This window comes from Podarcis tiliguerta (genome assembly GCF_965153285.1).
Source record: "Podarcis tiliguerta genome assembly, chromosome: 2".
NCBI lineage: Eukaryota > Metazoa > Chordata > Lepidosauria > Squamata > Lacertidae > Podarcis > Podarcis tiliguerta.
The window spans coordinates 75901049-75922618 of record NC_139535.1 but is presented as its reverse complement, the minus strand read 5'-3'; the positions used below and the strand labels follow the sequence as shown (position 1 = coordinate 75922618).

The window sequence follows — 21570 nt, the reverse complement described above, 5'->3', positions numbered from 1 at the left end:
CATAATTCAAAAGCATCAATTCTTCAGATATCAGCCTTCTTTCTGGTCCAGCTCTAAGGCTTGGCTTAGCATGTCATATAAACCCAAGATTTTAGTTAAGCTTTCTCCTCAACATGCTAAGCCAAACATTTATTTAGCTGCCAAGCTGTGCTGAGCTAAAATTACTGGGAAGGAGCAAAGCAGCAGAAACTTCCTTCCTGGAACCTAGCATGTTCACACTAAGCCTTGGTTTGGTTTAGGATTATATGAGAAGGCAGCCAGTCTGTATGTAAGAAGACTTTCTCTCAAGGATATATATCCAGCATTTTTGTAGGCTACAGACCATGTGGACAGAGGCTATGGACCTCTGTGTTGCAGGTACAGTCCAAATGAGGTGGTCAGAGCCTGCCACCATCACACAGCTGCATGTTCCATGTATTGATATCATTTTGCATTCATTTTAATAAGGTCTTTCATGGGTATGTTAAAAATTGTAAACAAACAAACAAAGAACAGGTTGAGAGAGATCTGAGAGCCTGTAAAAATGTTTTACTTTCTGATCTGAGCTGGAGAAAAATTGGGTCTTGGCTTGACTCTCCACAAACCCAGGTTTTTTCCCCTTTCACAGAGATGCCTGCTGAACTATGGGGGTCAGACAGCAATTTTTTTAATTTTTGCCAATCTCCCGTTTCACCTGCAGCCCCTTCTGCCATCTCTCAAGATGCTTCAGAAGGTCCCAGAACAGATATTTGAGGGAGAAAATGACTATCAGGGAAAGGCAAAATTGGGAAAATGTAACGCAATGCTATTGCAAGTAGAAGCTTAGTTAGGATGTAAGCCGAGGCCTTCATTTGATGCACACTTTTATGAATCCCCCATGTTGTTATTTGAGGAAGTGCAAATGATTTTTTCCCCTAGCCACTCAACTAGAGTTTCTGACATGAGAATTACACCCTTTGTGGCTTTTATTTTAAACTGCTGCAGTACATTTCCACAACGTTAAAGAGACAAGGAGGGGCAGAGGACCACCTGAATTTTACATATTAGTTTGAATTAATCACCTAATTATTTGGCCACATGCTTCTAGACATACGGACTGTTCCAGTCACATATACCATAAGGATAAATGCATGAAACCTTTGTTTTAAGATCATGTACTTTATTAAAATATGGACACAACATCAGCTATTTTTCCGCTGGAAGGAATTTTCATATCTTGTCAAATGTATTTAAATAGGATTTCAACCCTTTCACATGCAAAAAAAAAAGAAGAAGAAGAAGAAAGTAATTAGCCTTCATCTTCATTGTACAAAATGGGTCAAAAAATGCACAAAATGGGGAATCTCATTAGACTCATTTACTATTTGTCCTATAGTGTACAGCATATACTGTTTTGACTAGCCTGTATATAGATGCCATCTTGACTTTCACATATGTGGACAGATTGTTGCCACAAGCATATCTTCTCCTGAACTACCTAGCAAGTGAAGGACTGTGACTACTGTATACATAAATATGTCCACATGCTTCAGATGAAGAAGGTTGGAAGGCTCTTACTTTTCTTTCCACCAGTTGAAACTGCCTTCTGAATATGCAGAAGAGGGATTCATGCCAGAATACACATTTTTCTAATATGAGTTCTCTCCTACTCTTTGTAATGTAAATATTAAGTATACAATAGCTGATATAAATTTGTAAACAATTAGCTCCAAATTGCTGAGGGTCAAGTAACATGTTGCGCAAGCATTTATAATATAATCTCCTGATATTTCACTCTCACTTTCAACTGTTCCCTAATTGCATTGGGGCAGCAGCAAAATGGGAGAGGATATTTAAGCCTTTCTCCCTGTTTTTCTGATCTAAATGCTCCCCTTCCCCAAATACATGACTCAGTTACACAAGTTACAGTTACACAAGGTGCCTTTCCCTGTTTTCCCCCTGTGATAAATTCTGAGCTGGAACTTCATTAAATTACAGGTTAAATAAATTCTAAGACTCATAATTAACCTGTAAGATATGGTAACCTTTAATTTTATAACATGAGAGAGCTATCACTTGAAACCTGTGATGTGAAAATACTGGGTAAACATCACCTTATGGTGATTTTAGCACATCAGAAGTGGTCATGGGAATTGACTCTCATGTAGGCCTGCAGAAGCTAACTTGCATATTATCCTGCTCTATTTGCTCTCCAAGAGTGAGGAAGTTGTTTTCTTTCCTGGATGCCTGAGCAATAAGAGTATGCATGGTGTACTGCACATAACCAGGCTTTTCTTATGCTCTCATTTTTCTCAATAAGTCAGGGTTACTGATTTCCCATGATGGTCCTTGTGAGACTCCAAAGCAAGACTGTTCATGGATTGTCATGCTTCTGAAGTATTTCTTAATTTTAACAGTCATCACTCTGTGACAAAGACATTTTGAAGCTTAATGGCTAAGCCATCTACAGGATTGCAGATACAAGACTGATTCTTACTAGTGGCTCTTTCCTCCTCACTGATACAGAGGTAGTAAAAGCTGTCAAACATAGGGGACCATTGTGTAATTTGAGCTTCAGTTACTGGTATGCCAGGAGATGGGCTTGTACTTAATGATAGTATCACTCCATGCATTAGTGAGCTTGATCCCTTGCTATTCTCAATATATTTCTAATTGCTTGTAGAAATGGGACAAGTATTGAACGGGGAAATTCGAAATGCAAACTTCCCCCACTTGTAAAGCGCAGCCCAAATTGAAATGAGGTCCAGCCCTTTTCAAGATGGGTTTGAGCCAAATTGGAGTTGGCAGTCTTCTTCTACCGCTGTCTTATTCCTTCTGCGAACTAGGGGCTGATGAAGTGGTTACCTCAGGTGGCAGATCTGGGCCCAAGGAGCATGTCATTCACTGCCATGTCATGGGCCTGCCACACTCCCATGTCACTCCTCCTCCATGCCCTGCAGCTGCCACCTCCGCTGCAGCCATGCTCCTGCTGTGGGGGGATGGTAGCTGTGTGGCTTGCCTGCAGGAAGAGGGGTGTGTGGTGGCAGCATGGCACACCCTCAGTGGAAATGAAGGAAGCGGGAGCATGGTGCCATGCACGCCCATGGAGAAGGAGCAGGTGTGGCAGCAAGCTTTTTTTTGTCTCAGGTGGCAAAATGTCTTGGGCCAGCCCTGCTGCCAATGTACCACACCTTCTCCAAGAAAAAAGGGCTTACTTTGTGAAAGAATAATGGATAGCATTTAGCATAATCATAATATTGTATACTGTCCTTCATCCACAGATCTCAGGGTGCTCCACAATATAAAATGCTAGTTCACATTTTCATATGTGTGTGCCCACACTCATTATCTTGGGCAAAGGGATAGTACAGGAAACAAAGGTTTCCAGCTGACACAAAAGGCCAATGGCGTCTCTTCTTGTCTTTTTCTTATTTATATTGCATATCATTCCCTGTCATGGATCCTGAGAGGAAATAATGCTGTGCTCTTCACCATTTCTTATCCCAAATTGTATTCAAGATAAGGCATTTCTGTTTGGGAAGGGTGGGGACTGGGGTGTCAACTTGAATTAAATATTGCAGGGGCTCAGGTAAGCCCCACCCGGCATAACTAATCACATGACACGGTGAACACACACCTTTTGAATGGCAATGCCCATCAACTTTGTAGGTGCCGGCCTCCTCAAAAAAATTTTTGCGGGGACCAAAGCCCCCATGGCCCTAGGAGTCGGCTCCTATGGGTGGGGACTAGCAAGAAGCAGGGCAAGGAGGAATGTGGTGGCTGCTAAATGGGACTTTTCAAGTGTTCATATGAAATGCTTGAAAAGTGCGTTAATTTTTCCTCCACAAATGTGTTTGGGAACTTTTCATACTCTCCCTTTTTTGTGTGTGCATGAAAAGCTCAGAGATAGGGTACACAACTCTAGTCTTGGCCAGCTCACTACAACGTTTTACAGTGCAGCAATCATATATCATTTCTAAGGTTGACTACAATTTGGATGATGAAACTTGTCTCACATTATACAATAGTATAATAGCTACTAATTTGAAGCAAAACAGGATTGGTTTATGGCCTGTGCCTGTTCTCTTCTTTGCTCTAGGTTTGTGTGTGTGTGTGAAAAAGTTACCGTATTTTTCGCTCTATAAGACGCACCAGACATAAGACGCACCCAGTTTTTGGAGGAGGAAAACAAGAAAAAAATATTCTGAATCTCAGAAGACAGAACAACAAGAGGGATCGCTACGCAGTGAAAGCAGCAATCCCTCTTGCTGTCCTGACTTCTGGGATGGCTGTGCTGCCTGCATTCGCTCCATAAGACGCTCACACATTTCCCCTTACTTTTTAGGAGGGAAAAAGTGAGTTATAGAGCAAAAAATATGGTACCTTATTTTGTTTTATTTTTGTTTCTTTCTGGTATTTGCATAGTTCTGTAAACATTTACTAATACGTCACTGAAAAATATTTACAAATATTGGGAAACAACTTTATGACTTTGTGATTTTACGGAAATCTTTACTAATCATGGTTACAATAAATACTTTAATAATTGTGCTAAAGATAAAATTCAAAATGATGGAATGGATAGATGTATTATGAGTATTATCTGTTCTGTACTTTTGCAGTATGTGCAGTATGTTTCATATATATCAAATGATTAGGGCTGCACAATTTATTTAAAAAGATTGTATTTAATTATGATGACCTGCATATCACTTTAAAAAAGAATTTTACCACTTCTTCTTAAATATGGTCAAGCTGAGCTCATGCTAGAAAACACACACATATGGCTGAGCATATGTGGATTACAAAATATTAAAATCCTTCCTGTTTTTCCTTATATTTCACATGTGGTGTTTAAACACAGTCAGAATGTGTGAGAATTTCTCATATACAGGATATTTTTCCCATGCAAGGTGTGTCAAATATAATTCTTGATGCTTGAGTCATTTTGTTGGAAAGAGAACCACAATAAATCTGAATCTGTATATTAATTTTCTCTGACATACAGTGTAATATTTCACAAGGATATACATGTCATGGGTTTATGACATCAACTTTGGTCCTCTTATCACCAGTAAACACATCTCTTAGATAAGGTTAGGAAAAAGAGTTATTGGTACTGAAAAAGTGTTTGGCTGCTTTTGTAGCAAACTTTGAAGCTTGCAATTTTTTGCTTCCATTTCACCCAAGGCAGTAATGCTTTTTTAAATGTACATACAGTTTTTACACACCCACCATGACCTACTAGATTGTCTAAAATGCAGGCATACATTTAGTCAGGTGCTGTTGCAATTGATTAATTGCTATGAGCCAATAGCTGTGGTTAGGGCCAACATCCAAAAAAGAGTGCTCCTGAAGTTTGGGAGGGGGGAGTGGAAGCCACAATGATTTTATGAGAATGGCCATATTGCTGTGAAATTACAGAACTTTTGGTGCACAGCAGTTCGGAGAAATGTCACTGTCAGCCAGGCCTCTTTCTGCGTTTCAACTTGCACTGCGGGGTGGGGGCACAATCCACCCTATGGCTGTGGCTTGGAAGTGTCTCCTACTGATAATGCACCATGGGGTATTCCAAAGTACAATTCCTGCTATAGAAGCCTGCTCTGATGTTGATTGTTTTAGTGATGCAAATATCTGTGATTCTTCAAATCTGTCATTTCACACGGTCTGTTTTGAGAATGAAAGCGGAGGAGGGCAAAATCCCCATGTCCATGTTGCTTGAGATTTACGTTTCTCAACAGTATATAAATCAGCCTTTAGTATTGGATAAATCAGTATCATTAACTTTGATGATATCTGCAAGCCTTAGATTTCAGATAACCCCCTTTCTTTATTTTACTGCATGATTATAACTAGTTGTATAAACCATAGTTGAAAAGAACTACTGTAAAATCCCATTTCTCTAACATTTGTAGCTAATTCATATATGCAGCAGAGCTTTGTATGCCTCACTGACCTTGGCAGCAATACAGAGGTCACATTTCCACATGGTTAAGCTACTCCTGAACAATTTCTCCATCTCACCAGACACAAACCATTTTTACTCCTCCCAAAAATCAGTCAAGCAGCAGGTCTTCTCTAATTTCTTTTTCCCTGACAAGGATGATGAATATGTGCAATGCAAAGAATCTCCTGCCATCTATCCTTCCATGTTTGAAGTGCTAAAGCAAGAAAGAAGCTTGGGCATTTAGGTATTTCAGTCATTAGGAACTGTAATTGCAGAGAATTGTCCTGACCCTAGGCAAGCAACTCTGTTGAGTCAGCATTTAATGCTGAGGCCTTAAAACATGTATTCCTGCACTAAGTTCTGTTGAATGGGTGGCTTGGTGTGGTGAGCTGGAAAAATAATATAGGAAAGGGAGCATATAGAAGGGTGTTTTTCTCTGTTGTGCATTGATGGGTTTCTATCTGGAAGATAGAAGCAGTTAGAAATATGAGCTGGTAGATGTACAATTCTGATTAAACCAAAGAATGTTTTGGCTTAACTTAATTCTAATTTGACAACCATATCTTTTCAGCAGCAAAATACAATATATACATTATTTTCGTTCTGCACAATTTACAGCCACAATTCAATACATTCTCTATTATGTGGATATACAGATTTTTGAAAGCCAATAACGTACAGCCACAAAGTTACATAAATACCCTGTGGGTAAGATAGTGTTTAAACTAATTTCCAGGGGAAACAGACCCACAGAATGACTTTCTCAAGTGCCTTGGCAATTGTGCTATGAAAGCACTTCACTGAGGGCACACACTGTGTTCTGGAATGTAACCATGAAGACTATGCCCTGGGTAGGTTGTATAGGGTGGAATGTGCTGGTGTGTACGACATATTAATCCATTTCAAAATCATGATTATGTTGGAATGCAATTTGCTTTGGCAAAGTAAAATTCATGTGCTTATGTGTGAAACTCTGACACAGATTTAAAATAAACATGCCAAGATGGGACAGGTGCCACCTGAGTCTACAAAAAAGGACAGCTAGTTTTATTAGGACTGTTATATATAAGCCTGGGAGTTTAACTTTCGTTGATGGTGCCATAATACTCCTGAAAGATCAGACCCTCCAAAGAGCATGTTACACTTATTTTTGCTCATTTGCATTGGCTATCAAATTATTTCTGGACCCAATTCCAGTGTAGTATTATGTTCAGTGTTTTAAAGATTCTGCCCTGCATAATTGAAGACCATCTTTCCACATAATCTTCTAAGGTTAACAGAGCAGCCTTCCGTCCATTTTCCTTCCCTTTCAGACTCAGAGGAGGTTCTTATTGGTTGTTACACAAACCCTTCTGGAACCAGCAAAACCCACTTCACAACACCTGTACAACACCTTGTACACCTTGCAGGATAATTAAAACTAGAGATGGGCAAGCTGTCTCCAGACACATTGGGTTAATTTGGCAACAAGTGAATTGGAGAGAACTCTGATCATTTTTCTGAGCTAGGAATGCCTCGTGTTCCACCAGCCATACCTGTTCCCAAATAACCTTTGTTTCAGTGCCCATCCAGTACATCCCCATTTCCGTTACTTGCCTATTAAGTGACAGCTGGCAGGAAACATAATGGTGGTGCACAGGAAGAGAATTCCTTCCTTCTTTGTCCCACAGCATGATGAGTGGCAGTAGTTGAAAGGGATTAATGGGAGATGTTACTTCAATTACTATTCTGCTGGGGGGGGGCAACAAGAGGGAAGGACAGAAGGAAGTAGGAGAAAACTCATTCCTCTCTGCATGTTAAAACACATGCCACTTCTGCTTGCCAAGTAAGGGAAGAGGGAGTGGTTTTTTTGGGAATGGGGATTATGGTAAGAGGGAGAGCTCCCAAAGATGTGGGAAGGGAAGCCAGGAATTATTTTCCAGCTCAGGCTTGATCTGATACAGGGTGAAATTTCAAAAGCTGTTATCTGGTTTCAGGCAGGTTTTTACAAACCCTCAAAGTTTTTCTTTGAGTGACTTGAGAGAATGTTACCAGCACTCTAGTTAGAATTTGGGTTGCTATTCAAGAGAGATTTTCCTGGGACTAGTTAGCTAGTTTAGCATTGCTGCTGATACTGAGTTAGGATGCATTTCTCATTTATGTTATGAAACTAAAATAGGTTTTGTTTTTTTGCTTTTGTATTTCTTTTATTGTGCAATGCTTTGTAGATTCTGTGTGTAATGCTGTAGTAGTTGTAGCAGCAGCAGCAGCAGGAGTCAAAATAATTTATTACCTGAATTTACAAAAATGGAGCAACATCTGCAATGGCTTACTGAGGTGTGCATTACTGGTACTTATGAGGGATATTTTTATAATCCTGTTGCCTTTCACTCCCATCTCTCAGTGAATGGAGGCTTCAGTGTGAAGCTGTTTTGCGAATAATGCTTTTGTTTTTTAAACGGACTTGAATGTGTCAGTCAAGTTTTCTGAGTCCAGTTCATATCATTTTTCTTTACAACATTCAGAAACCCTGGTTCAGCAGAGCAGAAAACAACAGAGGGAGGAGTGCTGTTTTCTTTTAGGTACTGAAAATAACTGGCTTACAAAATGCTTCCAAGTGGGATTTTTATTCTGTGATTGTGGATCTGTGAATCTCCTCAAACATAATGCTGATGCTAGATCAATTGGTGGGTATAGAAAACTGCCTGTTCCCTCTAAAACAAATTATTGGCATTAAAACTTTCTTATATTAAAAAAATTAGTGATGAGGGGGTTTTAAGTGTGTGTGTTCAGTGCTGTTTTACAAATAGGTTTTATTTTCATTCATCTAGCATCGGTTCATATAGCCTGATACAGGCTGATGCTGTGAAGACATTATCAGGAGAGGCCAATCCCCTTTCTTGGAATGCCTTGTCAACACAGCTGATCATACCGTCTTGAATATGATGCAAAGGGGAGAGTCAATACCAATTGACAATGGGTATTTTGATTCAGCCCCAGCTGTAATCATATGTGGTAACAAACAATTTCAGTGTTACTGTTTGTGGTTTCTTTCATTACATTCATTGCTGAACTTTGATCCCTCTGTCCTCTTTCCCAGGTCGTCCCATTCCACCTACATCCTCGTCTAGCCTTCTCCCATCCGCTCAGCTGCCCAGTTCCCATAATCCACCACCAGTTAGCTGCCAGATGCCCTTGCTAGACAGCAATACTTCCCATCAAATCATGGATACCAACCCTGATGAGGAGTTCTCCCCAAATTCATACCTGCTAAGAGCATGCTCAGGGCCACAGCAGACTTCCAGCAGTGGTAAGGAAACGCTATACATGTGGCATTTGATTATAAAATTCTTAGCTCAAATGAGCAATTTCTAGTTGTCATGAAAACAGTGACTCAAGCATGAACATTGTGAGAAATGGGCAAATATTTGTAACTGCGAAAAACTGGAGGTTTTGAATGCTTTATTAGATTAATGTTTTATATCTTGATAGATGAATATTCATTTGATATCTCATTGACAAAGTTTTATTTGGGAGTGTTTCCTTTGAATTAGTAGTTACCTATATGAAACTGAAACCATTAATGTGCCTTATTAACTGATGGAAATCTTCATGTATGATTTGTACTTGTTTGTAGGAAAAATATAACCGATAGGGTTTTCACTGCTTTGCATTTATATAGAATAATACATTGGCTTTTAAAATGCAAAATGTTAAGCTGGCCCTGTTGTTATGTTTCACACTATCCTCATATCGGTATTAACAGCTAATCCTAACTTTCCAGTCTTCATGCAATGGTGATGCCCTTTGAAATTGACTTCTGGCTTATAAAACATTTAGATTGTATTTTTAAATGAGAAAGTAGGTTCCATTTTACATGAGTAAGTAGGTTCTGATTTGCATAACTCAGTCCTTGCAGAAGATCCTTTCACAAGTCAGAGTTCAGATGCTGTAAAAGCATTGTAGAGTACTTGGAAAAACCAGGTACAGGTGGTTTTCACACACAGGCACCAAAAATTTGGGAAACCTAAATCAACAGACTGGTAGACTGTGATTCTTCACTTCGTTTAAAGGTTAGTTTCGTTTCAATACTCATTCCAATATTCAGTATCATTTTAGGTTCTGTATAAAGTCTTTGGAGGCTCTGCCATTTCAAATTTAGACCTTTTTTACTCTTTGACCTTTTTAAAAATAAAAGTAAAGAATCTTATTATCCCAATTTTTCTATTATAGTACCATTTTAAAGTAGTGTAACATGTCTGCTTATTATATGTCACAATGCTTAATGGATGTGTAAATCCAGAACTAGTAAATAAAATAATAATAATAAAATAAATAAAATAAAATAAAATAAAAAATAAAATAAAATAAAACTTTTTACTTGAGTTTTTGCTTTAATACATTACAGTGAACAGTATTCTCAGCATTTATGAGCTGTAAAACTGGAGGAATGAACTTGAGTTGGATTCTGCTGTCATTTCTCTTGAGAAGGAAGCATAAGAGATCACAATTCTCTTAAGATGTCCGCCATTCATGATTGGTGAAGGACCCCCGTGTGAGAGGCAGGGATCTGTGGGAGAACAAAGGGAAGCTTGCAAGTGTGAGCTGGGAAGGTCCACCCCTTTCTGTGTGAGAGAAGGGTTAAGATCTACCTTTGAGAGAGGACTTTGCATTTCTTTTCTCTTTTCTCTTTTTGTTTTCATTTAGATTAGTATGTTTTTTATGGTGCTGTGTTATGAAAAAGCGTCAATATTTTGTTAATGAAAAAAGATAGCCACCATTCATGATTAAGGTTGCCACCTTAAATTGTTATTCTAAGCATGGTTACATGGAAGTTTAAAGTTTCACCATTATGAGGTGTTGTGATAAGAAATTTGTATAATATTCTCTAGTAGTTGTCTTCTCCAATTTTAGTTATATAGATATGGATATTATATATTTAGCATTTACTGCATTCAAATTAAACACCTGAAATCATGTTCCTTGTATATTTATGTATTTTGATTTTATTATAAACCACTTCAAAATTAGTGGAAAGTACACAGTCCTTAAATTAACTAACACAAATAGACAGCAAAATAGGTTTAAATATTATTAAACATTTATTTACACCCCACCTTTCTCCTTGATTAGACTCAAGGTGGCTGACGTTGCCCTAAACGTTCAAGCCAGTCTGTTTGAAGGGGGGTCTGTCTGAAGGGGGGTCTTTGCTCATTCACCTGCTGGTATTATAGCACGTCTTGCAACCAAACCTTTAAAGTATTTCAAAAATCATTAAAAGCGCCATGCTGCTTTGTGTTTCTTCTGGCATTTTTACTTTCACACTTCCTTCCTTTTTAGAATGGAGCATGAAATAGGTCATACGCTCTAGTTATGTGCTTCTCATTTTAAAAGTAGGATAATCAGGTAATTCAACAATAATCAGTCCTGAATGCAAATATGCAGTGGTTATTTTTCAGCTACATTTTCCTGAAATGTGTAGCACTGCAAGATAAATACCTCCTTTTTTCAGTGGCGTTAGATTGTGACTTTTCTGATTCAGTAGCAGCCTGGAACCTGTAGGTGTAGCTTGGATGATTTAATGTATTTGTATTATTGGGTCGTCTTTCTTTTTTCAAGATGTACAAGAGCAATGCAGTAATTGTGCCTGAATAAATTAGTAAGAATGCATGCAGTTTGCAGGCTGATTTTCAAAGTATCAAAATAGTTCATGCTACTGTAAATTAACAAAATGTTGGACCCTTTATTTCCACCCTTAAAAATCCTAGAGCCAAGATTCATTATTATTATGAAGAGGGGTGCAGGGTAAATGTGTATCTAGTACTTCTTGTAGATGAGAATTCTTACATTTTGAAATTCAAGGATGTTAGGTGAGATCTAGCATGTTTACTGTTTTTTTGGTCCTGATTTAACAAATAGAGGCGCTGTTGGGTGCAGGTTTAAAATAATTGTGTGAGTTTGAACTAGTGTACTAAGTTCATTGTGTTGCCTTTAATAAAGTATCACTTGGACAAATGATTTATGCTACTTGACTTAAATGTATACTTACGTTTATGTCAACCCTCACAATTAGATACTAATTCCTAGATCTGTTTATTAGGAGTCTTTCCAAAGATGAGCAGATAGTCATCTGATTACACTGCTCTGTGCCTTTCCTGCTAACCATTCTTCATATACATGGAAAATTCCTATGCTTAAAAAAAATACATAATCAAATCTCTCATCAAATGAGCAATCCATTGTTGATATTATGAAGGTCTTTAATCTACAATAAATCTTTATTAGAACTCATCAGAGCTTACAGTTTGAGAGAAATTAGATTCTAGCACTCTTAAAATGACATTACATCATTGAGGTGATTGGTTTATCATTTGCAGAAGTGACATCAATCATAACTAGCATAACCATACAGCAAATGAATTCAACCTTTTTACTGCAGAATGATGTTTAATTGCTCAAAACTAGCATTAAAGTTAAATAGAAAAATGCACTTTCTTCAAATACAATGCCAAGTATTTATTAAAAAAAAGTTTCAGAAAAAATATAATTAAAAATATGTAGAAATTAATAAAATATAGAATTTCTCATTATTCCTTGGTTTCAGTCTAATTGCAGCATAGCAGATGAAGTGATTTTTGATAGGAATTTTTGACTGGGGAGGGGAGGGATGGGTTATATTTTATTCCCGGTGTGTGTAGTCCTGATGAAACATGCTCTGGTGGCCTATATATATATATATATATATATATATATATATATATATCTCCGGACTAGATTACTCATCATGCAGTTAAGATAACAATAGTTTGGTCCTCAGTTGCAATTTTTGGTCCTCAATTGCAATTTTTTGCAGTTAAAATACATTGATTTTAAATACATTTTTTTCATTTCATTCATAAATTTTTTGTGTAGCCCAACTGCAATAAATGCAACGGTGTAACTGTACATGTTATTGCAATTACATTATTCTGGTAGTTGCAGTTTTGGACAAAATAAGAATAGATACTGATGCTCAAATCTAGAATCCCATTTGTGGGTGAGATACCTCTCTATACGTTGAGTTACAAATTAAAAGGATGCTTTTCATACTTGCAGCAAAGACTCTCTTTGAGTTGCAAATAATACGGATGAAAGAGAAAAATAATAGAGTTATTGTAGAGTTAGAAGGGACCCAAGGGTCATCTAGTCCAACCCCCTGTAATACAGGAATCTCAATGAAAGCATACATGGCTGATGGCCATCCAACTTCTGCTTAAGCACCTCCAGGGAAAGAGAGGGGCGGAGACAGTTCCACTGTCGAGCAGTTCTTTCTCTTTTGTTGTTACCTTGATTTTGAATGCCACACCTTAGCAAATACCAGCCTTGCACTAAAGCCCTATGATTTTATTCACAAAAAATAAATAAAACATTTGACACATTAACATTATATTGGTTTGAATTATATTCAGTCATCTGATTCACATTAATACTATCTGCATTTGCCTATCATGGTAAACCACAGTTAATGGTTTACCTTGAAGGCACAGACTGCTTTTCATGTTAAGGGAAGAGTGAAGGAGGAGTAAGATAAAATCTCTGGCTTTATTTCCTTTTGAACTGGGGGTTGTGGTTTGTTCTTGGCTCCCCAATCACAGTTTATATGAGTGCAGTAGACCATGATCCGCATTTATAGCACAAAGTGATTTCTTGTAGGAGGCATGAAGGAGTGGTCTCTGCATTCACAGTAACTGTGGTAATGCCAGTAAAATTAACTATGGTTATAAACGTGGCCATTATGTGTATCGAAATGAATGCAAGTTCTAATGAATTACAAATAAAACAAATTATTTTGAAGGAGCAAGCAGTATTGAATTATTTCCGAAGTGGTATATTATGAACAGTACATTGTATAAGTTTATATAATCTTAAAATTAACAGTACTAACACTGCCCTAAAGGAGCCCTATTTTGTTGTGTTTTGTTTTTATTTCATCCCTCTTGGTGGTTTCCATATACTCTTCTAAGAGAGCTTAAAACATTCTGTTTTATGACCTTCTGCAATCTGGGTTTACAGAAATGGGTATCTCTATTTTCTAGCAGTATAATTTAAAGCCCTATGACAAATCATTAAAAATGGAATCCCACAGATACAGAATGGAGTCTCCTGCAGATGGCTGAGTATCACCCCTTACTAAATGGGGAAAAATGGATTGTGTATTTTTCAGCTTACATGGTAGCAAATACATTTGCAACAACAAAAATCCTGAATCCTTAGCTTTTCTTTTCTTATGCGCAATAAAAAAACATTGACTTTGAGTTATTTTAACAGACTAAATAAAAGGGTTTGGGCAGCTCAGTAGGTAGCGCCTTCATCTCTTTGCCAGAAGGACATTGGTTTAAGCTGTAGATAAGAAACCTAGGCATGCGTATCCATCCCAGCTTGACTTCTGTAGCTGCTAGATCGCTAGAGGAACTTCTCTTCTGTGTTAAAGTGGGCTCAGTTGTAAGGGCATTAAAGATCCCCTGGCACTTTTCAAACTAGAGTGAGCTGGTCAATTCTTTTTTAAAAAATAAATAAATATAAAATCCCTGGAAATATATTTTGGCTTAAGAGTTCCGGGCCTTTGCCATCACAGACCCCCTGCTGCCATCCAGATGGATGCAGGGCTCATGGAAAGTCAATAGATCCTGAAGTACTGCCAACATGAAGAATTTGTCCAAAGGAAGAAAAGAAAAGCCACGTATGCCCAAGATGTAGAATTAAATCATTATTAGGTTGAAGTGCAAAAGCCCACTGACATTACTTTTTTTTCCTTGCATGATTCAGGTTTTTCTTAAATCATTATTTTGATTTATATTTGGTCAGCGGAATACTTGTATGTTACAGTATAGACTTTCCAGAGCCATGCAAGTCATGATTTTTTAATTAAATAAAAACCACCCTTTCATTGTGCTCCCCGAGTAAGTAGTTACTAGTTTTTGGCAAATCATATTCCACTCTTACATCCAAACTGGAAAACCATTTTTGCCCTTTGGAAATGTATCATGAAGACAAGGCCACACAGATGATGCAAAAGGAAGACAAACTGTAATGCAAGATGGTTGTGGATGACTGCTGGTCACCCTGGTATTGTTCAAATGAACACCTTTGGATGTATGATGGTTCAAGATGGACAGTGAGATTGAAAAAGATGTCAACCCACCACATGCCTGGGCTCAGCAGTGGGAATCAACAAAAATGCCATGGTCATCATGGCTTCATATTGACTTTGCAGACTTTTTGTAAAGGAGGGCAGGGAATCTTTTCCAGTTGGGCTGGATCCTGGTTCCTTTTCAAACACATCTCAATATCCTCAATTGTAAATGAGCCAATGACATTGTCAGTCAGTTAGATTTGCATTGTTTGTAGCCCATGTCCATTATAAAATGACAGTGTGCTTTCTTGCCCTTTCCATTTCTGCTTTATTTTGAGAGAATATCAGGGGGGTTTTTTCTAATTGGCAAGGCAAAGCTTAACTCCCAGCTATGTAGAAAAAAATCACAGGGTCACATGCAATTGTTGTGTGCTGTTAAAACGATTAAAATGTTCCATTTGAGCACTTACACTTATTATAACTGAATTTAGTGCTTTGAAATCACTATTGGATTGACAGTGCAAAGTTCATTTTCTTCCTTTATGGTACCGATTAAGGCAGCAGGGACAAGGCCTCTCCCCCTTATGTGTTTTAGAAATTTTATGAGGAGTATTAGCCTGCTGCTGCAAAAATAAGTTTTGTGGCGCCTTAAAAACTAGCCAGTTTATTATGGAATAAACTCTAATCTATTAAAATTTAGGCATATCATTAAGGTGCTGCAAGATTCTTTGCTGTTTCTGTTTTAACAGTTAATTTCAAATTTGATATGTCAACGAAAGAGTTGGTAATGCAGGTTGTTTGAATTAGCCTACAGTATGCTCATGCCGTACTGATTTGAAGACATATGCATGTAATAGGCCTACTATAAGATAATGATTAAGTGAGGAGACAGGTGATTAACTTCTCTAAAAATATACCATGGAAAACTCATCACTACCCACTAATTCTAGCTATGTGTTTAAAAAACAGAAATGACATGAAATTGGCATCACCTTGTGACAGTTTCAAGAGCACTTGCCTGATGTCTGGAAGTATTTTGTTCATGTTTTACATAGGGAACAGAACAATTTGGTTCTTTTTCAAGAGAACATAAGTGCATGCCATTGCTTGTGGCAGGGGTCAGTAACCTTTTGAACTTGAGGGCACATTTTGAATTTTGAGAGAGTGCGGTCACAAAATAGCATAACACAGCATGTCTGCCAAGGAGGGCATGGCGTAACAAAAATTTAGAGACAGTGCAGACAGTTATGGTGAATCGTTTCTCATAATTGTATTTCCAATAGGTTTAACTTATTGAATTTCTGCCCGCAAGATAAGACAGAAGCAAAAGTGCTTTAAAGAGGTGAGGCAACAGCTAGTACTTTGGGACCCCAAGTATTTATATTGCGTGCTGCCCAGTAAACACTAACTGGTGGGAGCAGGCAGGCTTGCTCATTTGCTAGAAATCCTTTACAGGCAACTTCCAGGTTTGTGTGGGGGTTGCATTGCTGGTCATTGTGTACTTGCATGCAATCGCATATAATCGGAACGCTTATTGAAAAAGTCTGCAAACACCCTGTTCCGCTTCCGCCCCGCCCCTTTTTGTGACATTTTCAGGTCACTTCCGGGTTTGGCATGATACATATTGAATGCGCCTAAAACAGTTGCTGCCTGTATTTTACTGACCTATTTTGCTTCAAAACTTTCTTTCTAGGAGGGCTACTTATAAGAAAAATCTCAGCACCTGGGGCCCCTGCCAAAGGGACCAATGAAGTCATTCACAGACAATATGGTGCCCATAGGTGCCATGTTGGTGATCCCTGATTTATGGCATCAAGCCCCACTGCACAGCAACAGTGACCATTGAGGCTCTGACTAGGTTAAACTAATTAAGGCAGCTGATGTACGGTATTTTTATTACCAGCCCTGGGATTCTCACATTCAATTCTCTGAGCAGTCCAGTGACTCACAGAATCGAGCTTTAAAGTCCTAACTTGTTTGCATTTATGCTGTGGCATGCAATTTATGGTACTTAGCTTAGACAAAGTGCTTAGAAAGGATCCACAAAAATACATACACAGAGAAATACACATGCACACATTTTATTTCCATGGGTTTACCTATTTCTTTCCTTGGCTCTTTCATTCTGCAGTGTAAGCTGACCTAGCTTTCAGTTTTCTTCACACATTTTAATGCATAATTGATTGGTTTTCATATTAATTTCAAGCCGGATCCTTAGAAATTCTAAAGGACTGTTCAGAAACAATCCCCTGCTCTTAGAATGTAAGTGATGGTTGCCATAGATTTCCGTCTTTTGTAATGATCACTGCTTCTCCATCAGACGTGCCTTGCTCAGACATCTATGATTCTATGATTCGCTTAGAGTTCAAAGCCCTTTAGGCCTCAGTGAGATGATCTCTTGGGATTTAGTCACATTTTGCCATAAGCATCTTTGTTTCAACTCTGGAACAAGTGTTAAAAGTCTTAGGTTTTTATTTTAGTAGTTTGATAGTTGTATTCGTTCATTTATCACAGGAAGGAAGACAACCTACCTGCATTAACACACCAAAGACTTAAGTGAGAGAAATGTTCAGGACTATGGAGAAAATAAGGTGCTGTGATAAAGGACCTTCAAATTTATTTCTGAACTAATGTTCTGCTTTTGTGTATAAAGGCATAGCCAATAACAAAAATACCTGCTCATTTTCCGTAAAGTTAATAAAGCTTGCGTCCAGCAAGTATAGATATGTTTCTGGCTGCTACTGGCAGTCTATTTTGCCCCAATATGAACCTAATTCAAGGGTGGGACGATACAATGGAAGCCCCATGGAACAGAATTCTGTTCCATGTGTGACTTGTGAAGCTGTGCTTGGCTCTATTATGAAGTGAACTTCGTATCTCAGATTTTGACCATTCAATGTCCAAAAGTTTGGTTTTAATATTTCTGTAATAACTAGGGTGCCTTGGACCAGATTTAAAGTTCTACAAGTCTGGAAATATATTGCCCATTTTGGAATACACTTCATGTGTTCGATTTCAAGGAAACGATATTCAGACTATTAAGTATTCTGAATGCCTGGGGTTGTCTGTGTGCAAAATTACAATTTTTAAGACTTCTTGTTTCAAAATAAAGATATACAAATAATATGTTTTAAGATGCTTTGAATGGTAAAGTCAAAATGGGCCCCCAATTTCACTATCCCATTTGCAGGCAGTAAAATTGGGGTACATTTTGGTAATTTTTCATGAGGATTAAACAGAGGCAAAAAGGAGGGGAAGGTGGCAGCTGGGGGTTGGTATACACATTTCCCTCTGCAGCTGCATTATATGCAAAGCCATGTGGTGATATTGTGAAACTGGTGGTGAGAAAATCTGAGCTGGGGGTGTGGTTCCACTGTGTTCCACACACACCCAAATCCAGGTTGAATATTCTCTACATGGAGCTTAAATTTCTGTGGGTTTCCCCCCAGTAAACTGGATGTTTTGGATTATATGTGAACCAGATTTCAGCCTTGGGTTGTGTACAATAACCTTGATAACATGATATTGCAATGATTGAATCAGTTACTCATTCTCAAACACACACACACACACACACAGGTGCTGCATCCAAAGCATATTTTAAGGAGGGAGGTATCCATTGTATAATATATTTCTTATCTACCTTTGGAACATCCATGAGGTTCAGTGTTTGTGTTGCTGTGTGCATTTGCCTATAAGATAACTGTTTGCCTATAAAGTAGCTTCTGACTTGCTTCTGGGTCCAATTGTGTGGGATAACCACACTCATATAACCAACATGCTTATGTCTAATTAATGCATTAAAGGGTTAAGACTATAGAGTAAGCTATGTCACTTCCCCTCCCTTGGAAGGAAATTAGTAATCAAGACTATTTCCCCCCGCCCCCTGAGAAATTCAGCATGTGAAAACGTTTGAGCTAATTGTTCCAGCTCAGCTACATGACTCTCACAAGCCACTCTTGAGTTCCTATACCAATAATCTAGGAGCTTTTACCACTTTGTAACCAAGCTAAGGTTTACTGCATGTACAACTTTTCTGAGGAAAAAGAACATAACTAAGACATTTGAAGAGTGGGTAAGTAAACCAATATTTTGAACTTACCAAAAGTGTGGTCTTTTCCTATGGTGGGGGAAGAGGAAAATTTTGGGACTCATTTGGAAGGATGTATTTTAAAGGCCTAGCCACCTATATTTCCGCACTTTGCTGCACATTTTGTGACTTTAAATCTCTACTGGAGTTGTCTCACCAAAGAGTACTGGCCCCAAACTTGTATCTTGGCTTCCAGGAATTATCATATACCAACAAATTGGTAATTACCTTTAAAGACCTTTATCGTGTAGACTGAAGATACCTGAAGGACTGTGTTCCATGCAATAAGGTCAGCGTCGTGAGGTTCTCTTATGTTCTCAAGTTATCCCTGAAGTCCATATCTGAAAACAGAGAAGGGATCTTCTTTTAAAGGTCCAGAACTCTCTTCTGAGAAGTTTGTCTTGCCCCTGTCCTCTTGAAACTTTGAAAGCTCTTTGGCTATATTTGGTTTTAATAGCTGGTTGAGATTGTGTAGCTAAAAGCATGCACCTAGGCACCCATACACACTATTTTTGTGAGTGAGAACAGGTTAAGATACATTTCCTTAAATCAATTACCACGGTGTTAACTCTCCAAAATATGGACACATGAAATTCAGATTCATGAAGGGTATAGAACTATTAGCGGGTCACCTTTAATTCTCCTTTAAAGTTACATGCATGGAATAAGCATTAACATAAGGGAAAGAGTGAGATAAGGATGATAACTGGGGGAAGACAAAGAATGTCACATCAAAAGGCAGAAAAGGGAGGTGTGGAATGTCTGCCCTTCAGAGGAAATGGATGTTTAGCATTTGCCCTTCATGAGGACCAGAGAAGCAAAAGGATCCCCCTCTTTGGTGCCTGACAGACAAGAGGCAAACATCACATAGTACTTTATATTGGAGAGGATGCTTGTGACTGGGCAAGAAAGGAAGGGGAATACTGGAATTGAGGTGTCATGGCATTGCTAGGGCTAGACAACTTTAGAACTACAGCTTTGTTTAATCTAATAGCCAAAGTATGTGCATGCTTTGCATAATTCTGTTTGATGGAGAAAATATTCTGAATAGTAATAGTGGGGAGGGGCTTTGCTCTATGGATAGTTTTATACTGAGTTGTGCTCAGTATTTTGTTTTCTGCTGCCTTTTTTGTAGATTGTTATAGTTTACTGTTTTATGCTGCTTAAGTGCCATTAATTGAATTTTTATGATTTAAATTGTTTTAACAGAAGTGTTGTTAGATGCCTCAAACTATTGTTAGGGTATAAATGTTTCAGATAAGTAAATAAAGCATATTCATTTTGATCAGGCATAGTTAAACTATGGAATTTGGTACCACAAGATTGGTGAGACTCTGCACACACTATACCTTTAAAGGACATTCAAAGCACATTTCTCCCCTCAAAGAATTCTGGGCATTGCAGTTTACCCCTCACAAGAGTTTCAATTCCCATCAATACTTAACAAACCATAGTGTCCAGAATTCTTTGAGGGGGGAAATATGAGCTTCAAATGTTCTTTAAAGATATAATCTATATGCAAATAGTCACCAATTTGGTCAGCTTGGTCTGATCCAGCAAGGCTATTATATACGTTCACATGTAGATTCTGTAGGTTCATGTGTAGATTTCATTTCTTTTTGAGTCTTCACTCCGTCACAAAAATATGTAACATTTCCCTTCACAAAATTACATACCCTTTCCTACCTGTTACTTTGGCAAAAACTCTGTCCCACACTGGTCATCTCTTGCCTTGACTATTAGTAGTTTTATTGTGCTTGGTGTTGCTATCTTGCCTTAGTACTCACTCGTCTACCCAGCCCTTTGCTGCCAGAATTACTCCCCTCTGGTTGCTCTAACCACATGATATTCCCCTTAAATTCCTATACGGGCTTCCTCTCATCTTCCAGATCCATCACAAGCTTCTTTCCATTTCCTTTAAAAGTCCACCATTGCTATATATTTAGTTATATCTCTCTTCCTGTCTGTGACCTTTGCTTATCTAGGTTTCCTTGATCCTCAAAACAGTATGTCCTTTCTCATTTACTGCCTCACAGAATGGCTTGAAGCATCTTTCTTTGGATCCCACCTCAAATGTTACCTTACTTGTGACTAAATCTAATGATGTAACTAAAATACATCATTTCCCCATTTATCCCTGTCATCATTTCCTCACCTTCCTCTTGTCTCTTCTGTGCCTATTTTTATAATATAATACAATTTATATTATAGTAGTAGGTAAGGACCAGTCATCTCATTAGCTGCATAGCTGATGTTGCATGACATTTCAACCAGTTATGCACTCATTGTTTTCTTCCATGCTCCAAGTAGGGGGAGAAACCCCATAATTCCTTCTTGTTTTGGAAACCCTTTGATTTCCAAAGACTTAGGTGAATCTTTGAGTCTCTTTCCTTGAAATCAGTAATACTACATCATGTCTTATGAATGAAAACAGAATTTGATAATGCCTTTGTTAGAAGTGTTGCAGAAAGTCATCAGATACGT

The 21570-nt window shown here is 38.1% G+C and overlaps 1 protein-coding gene across 24 annotated transcripts in view; it reads left to right on the top strand.

The window, feature by feature from the left end:
- Positions 1-21570, top strand: part of TENM2 (teneurin transmembrane protein 2) — a 753140-nt gene that overhangs the window by 484506 nt on the left and 247064 nt on the right. For 11 of the 24 annotated variants that reach the window (XM_083430641.1, XM_083430657.1, XM_083430656.1 and 8 more), the window contains one exon: positions 8985-9194. The exons of 3 other annotated variants lie outside the window; for them this stretch is intronic. In XM_083430641.1, the coding sequence (XP_083286767.1) occupies positions 8985-9194 (210 nt within the window). Of the gene's footprint in view, positions 1-8409; positions 8467-8984; positions 9195-21570 lie in introns of all 24 variants that reach the window. 10 more of the 24 variants (XM_083430660.1, XM_083430659.1, XM_083430640.1 and 7 more) reach the window with 1 other exon arrangement.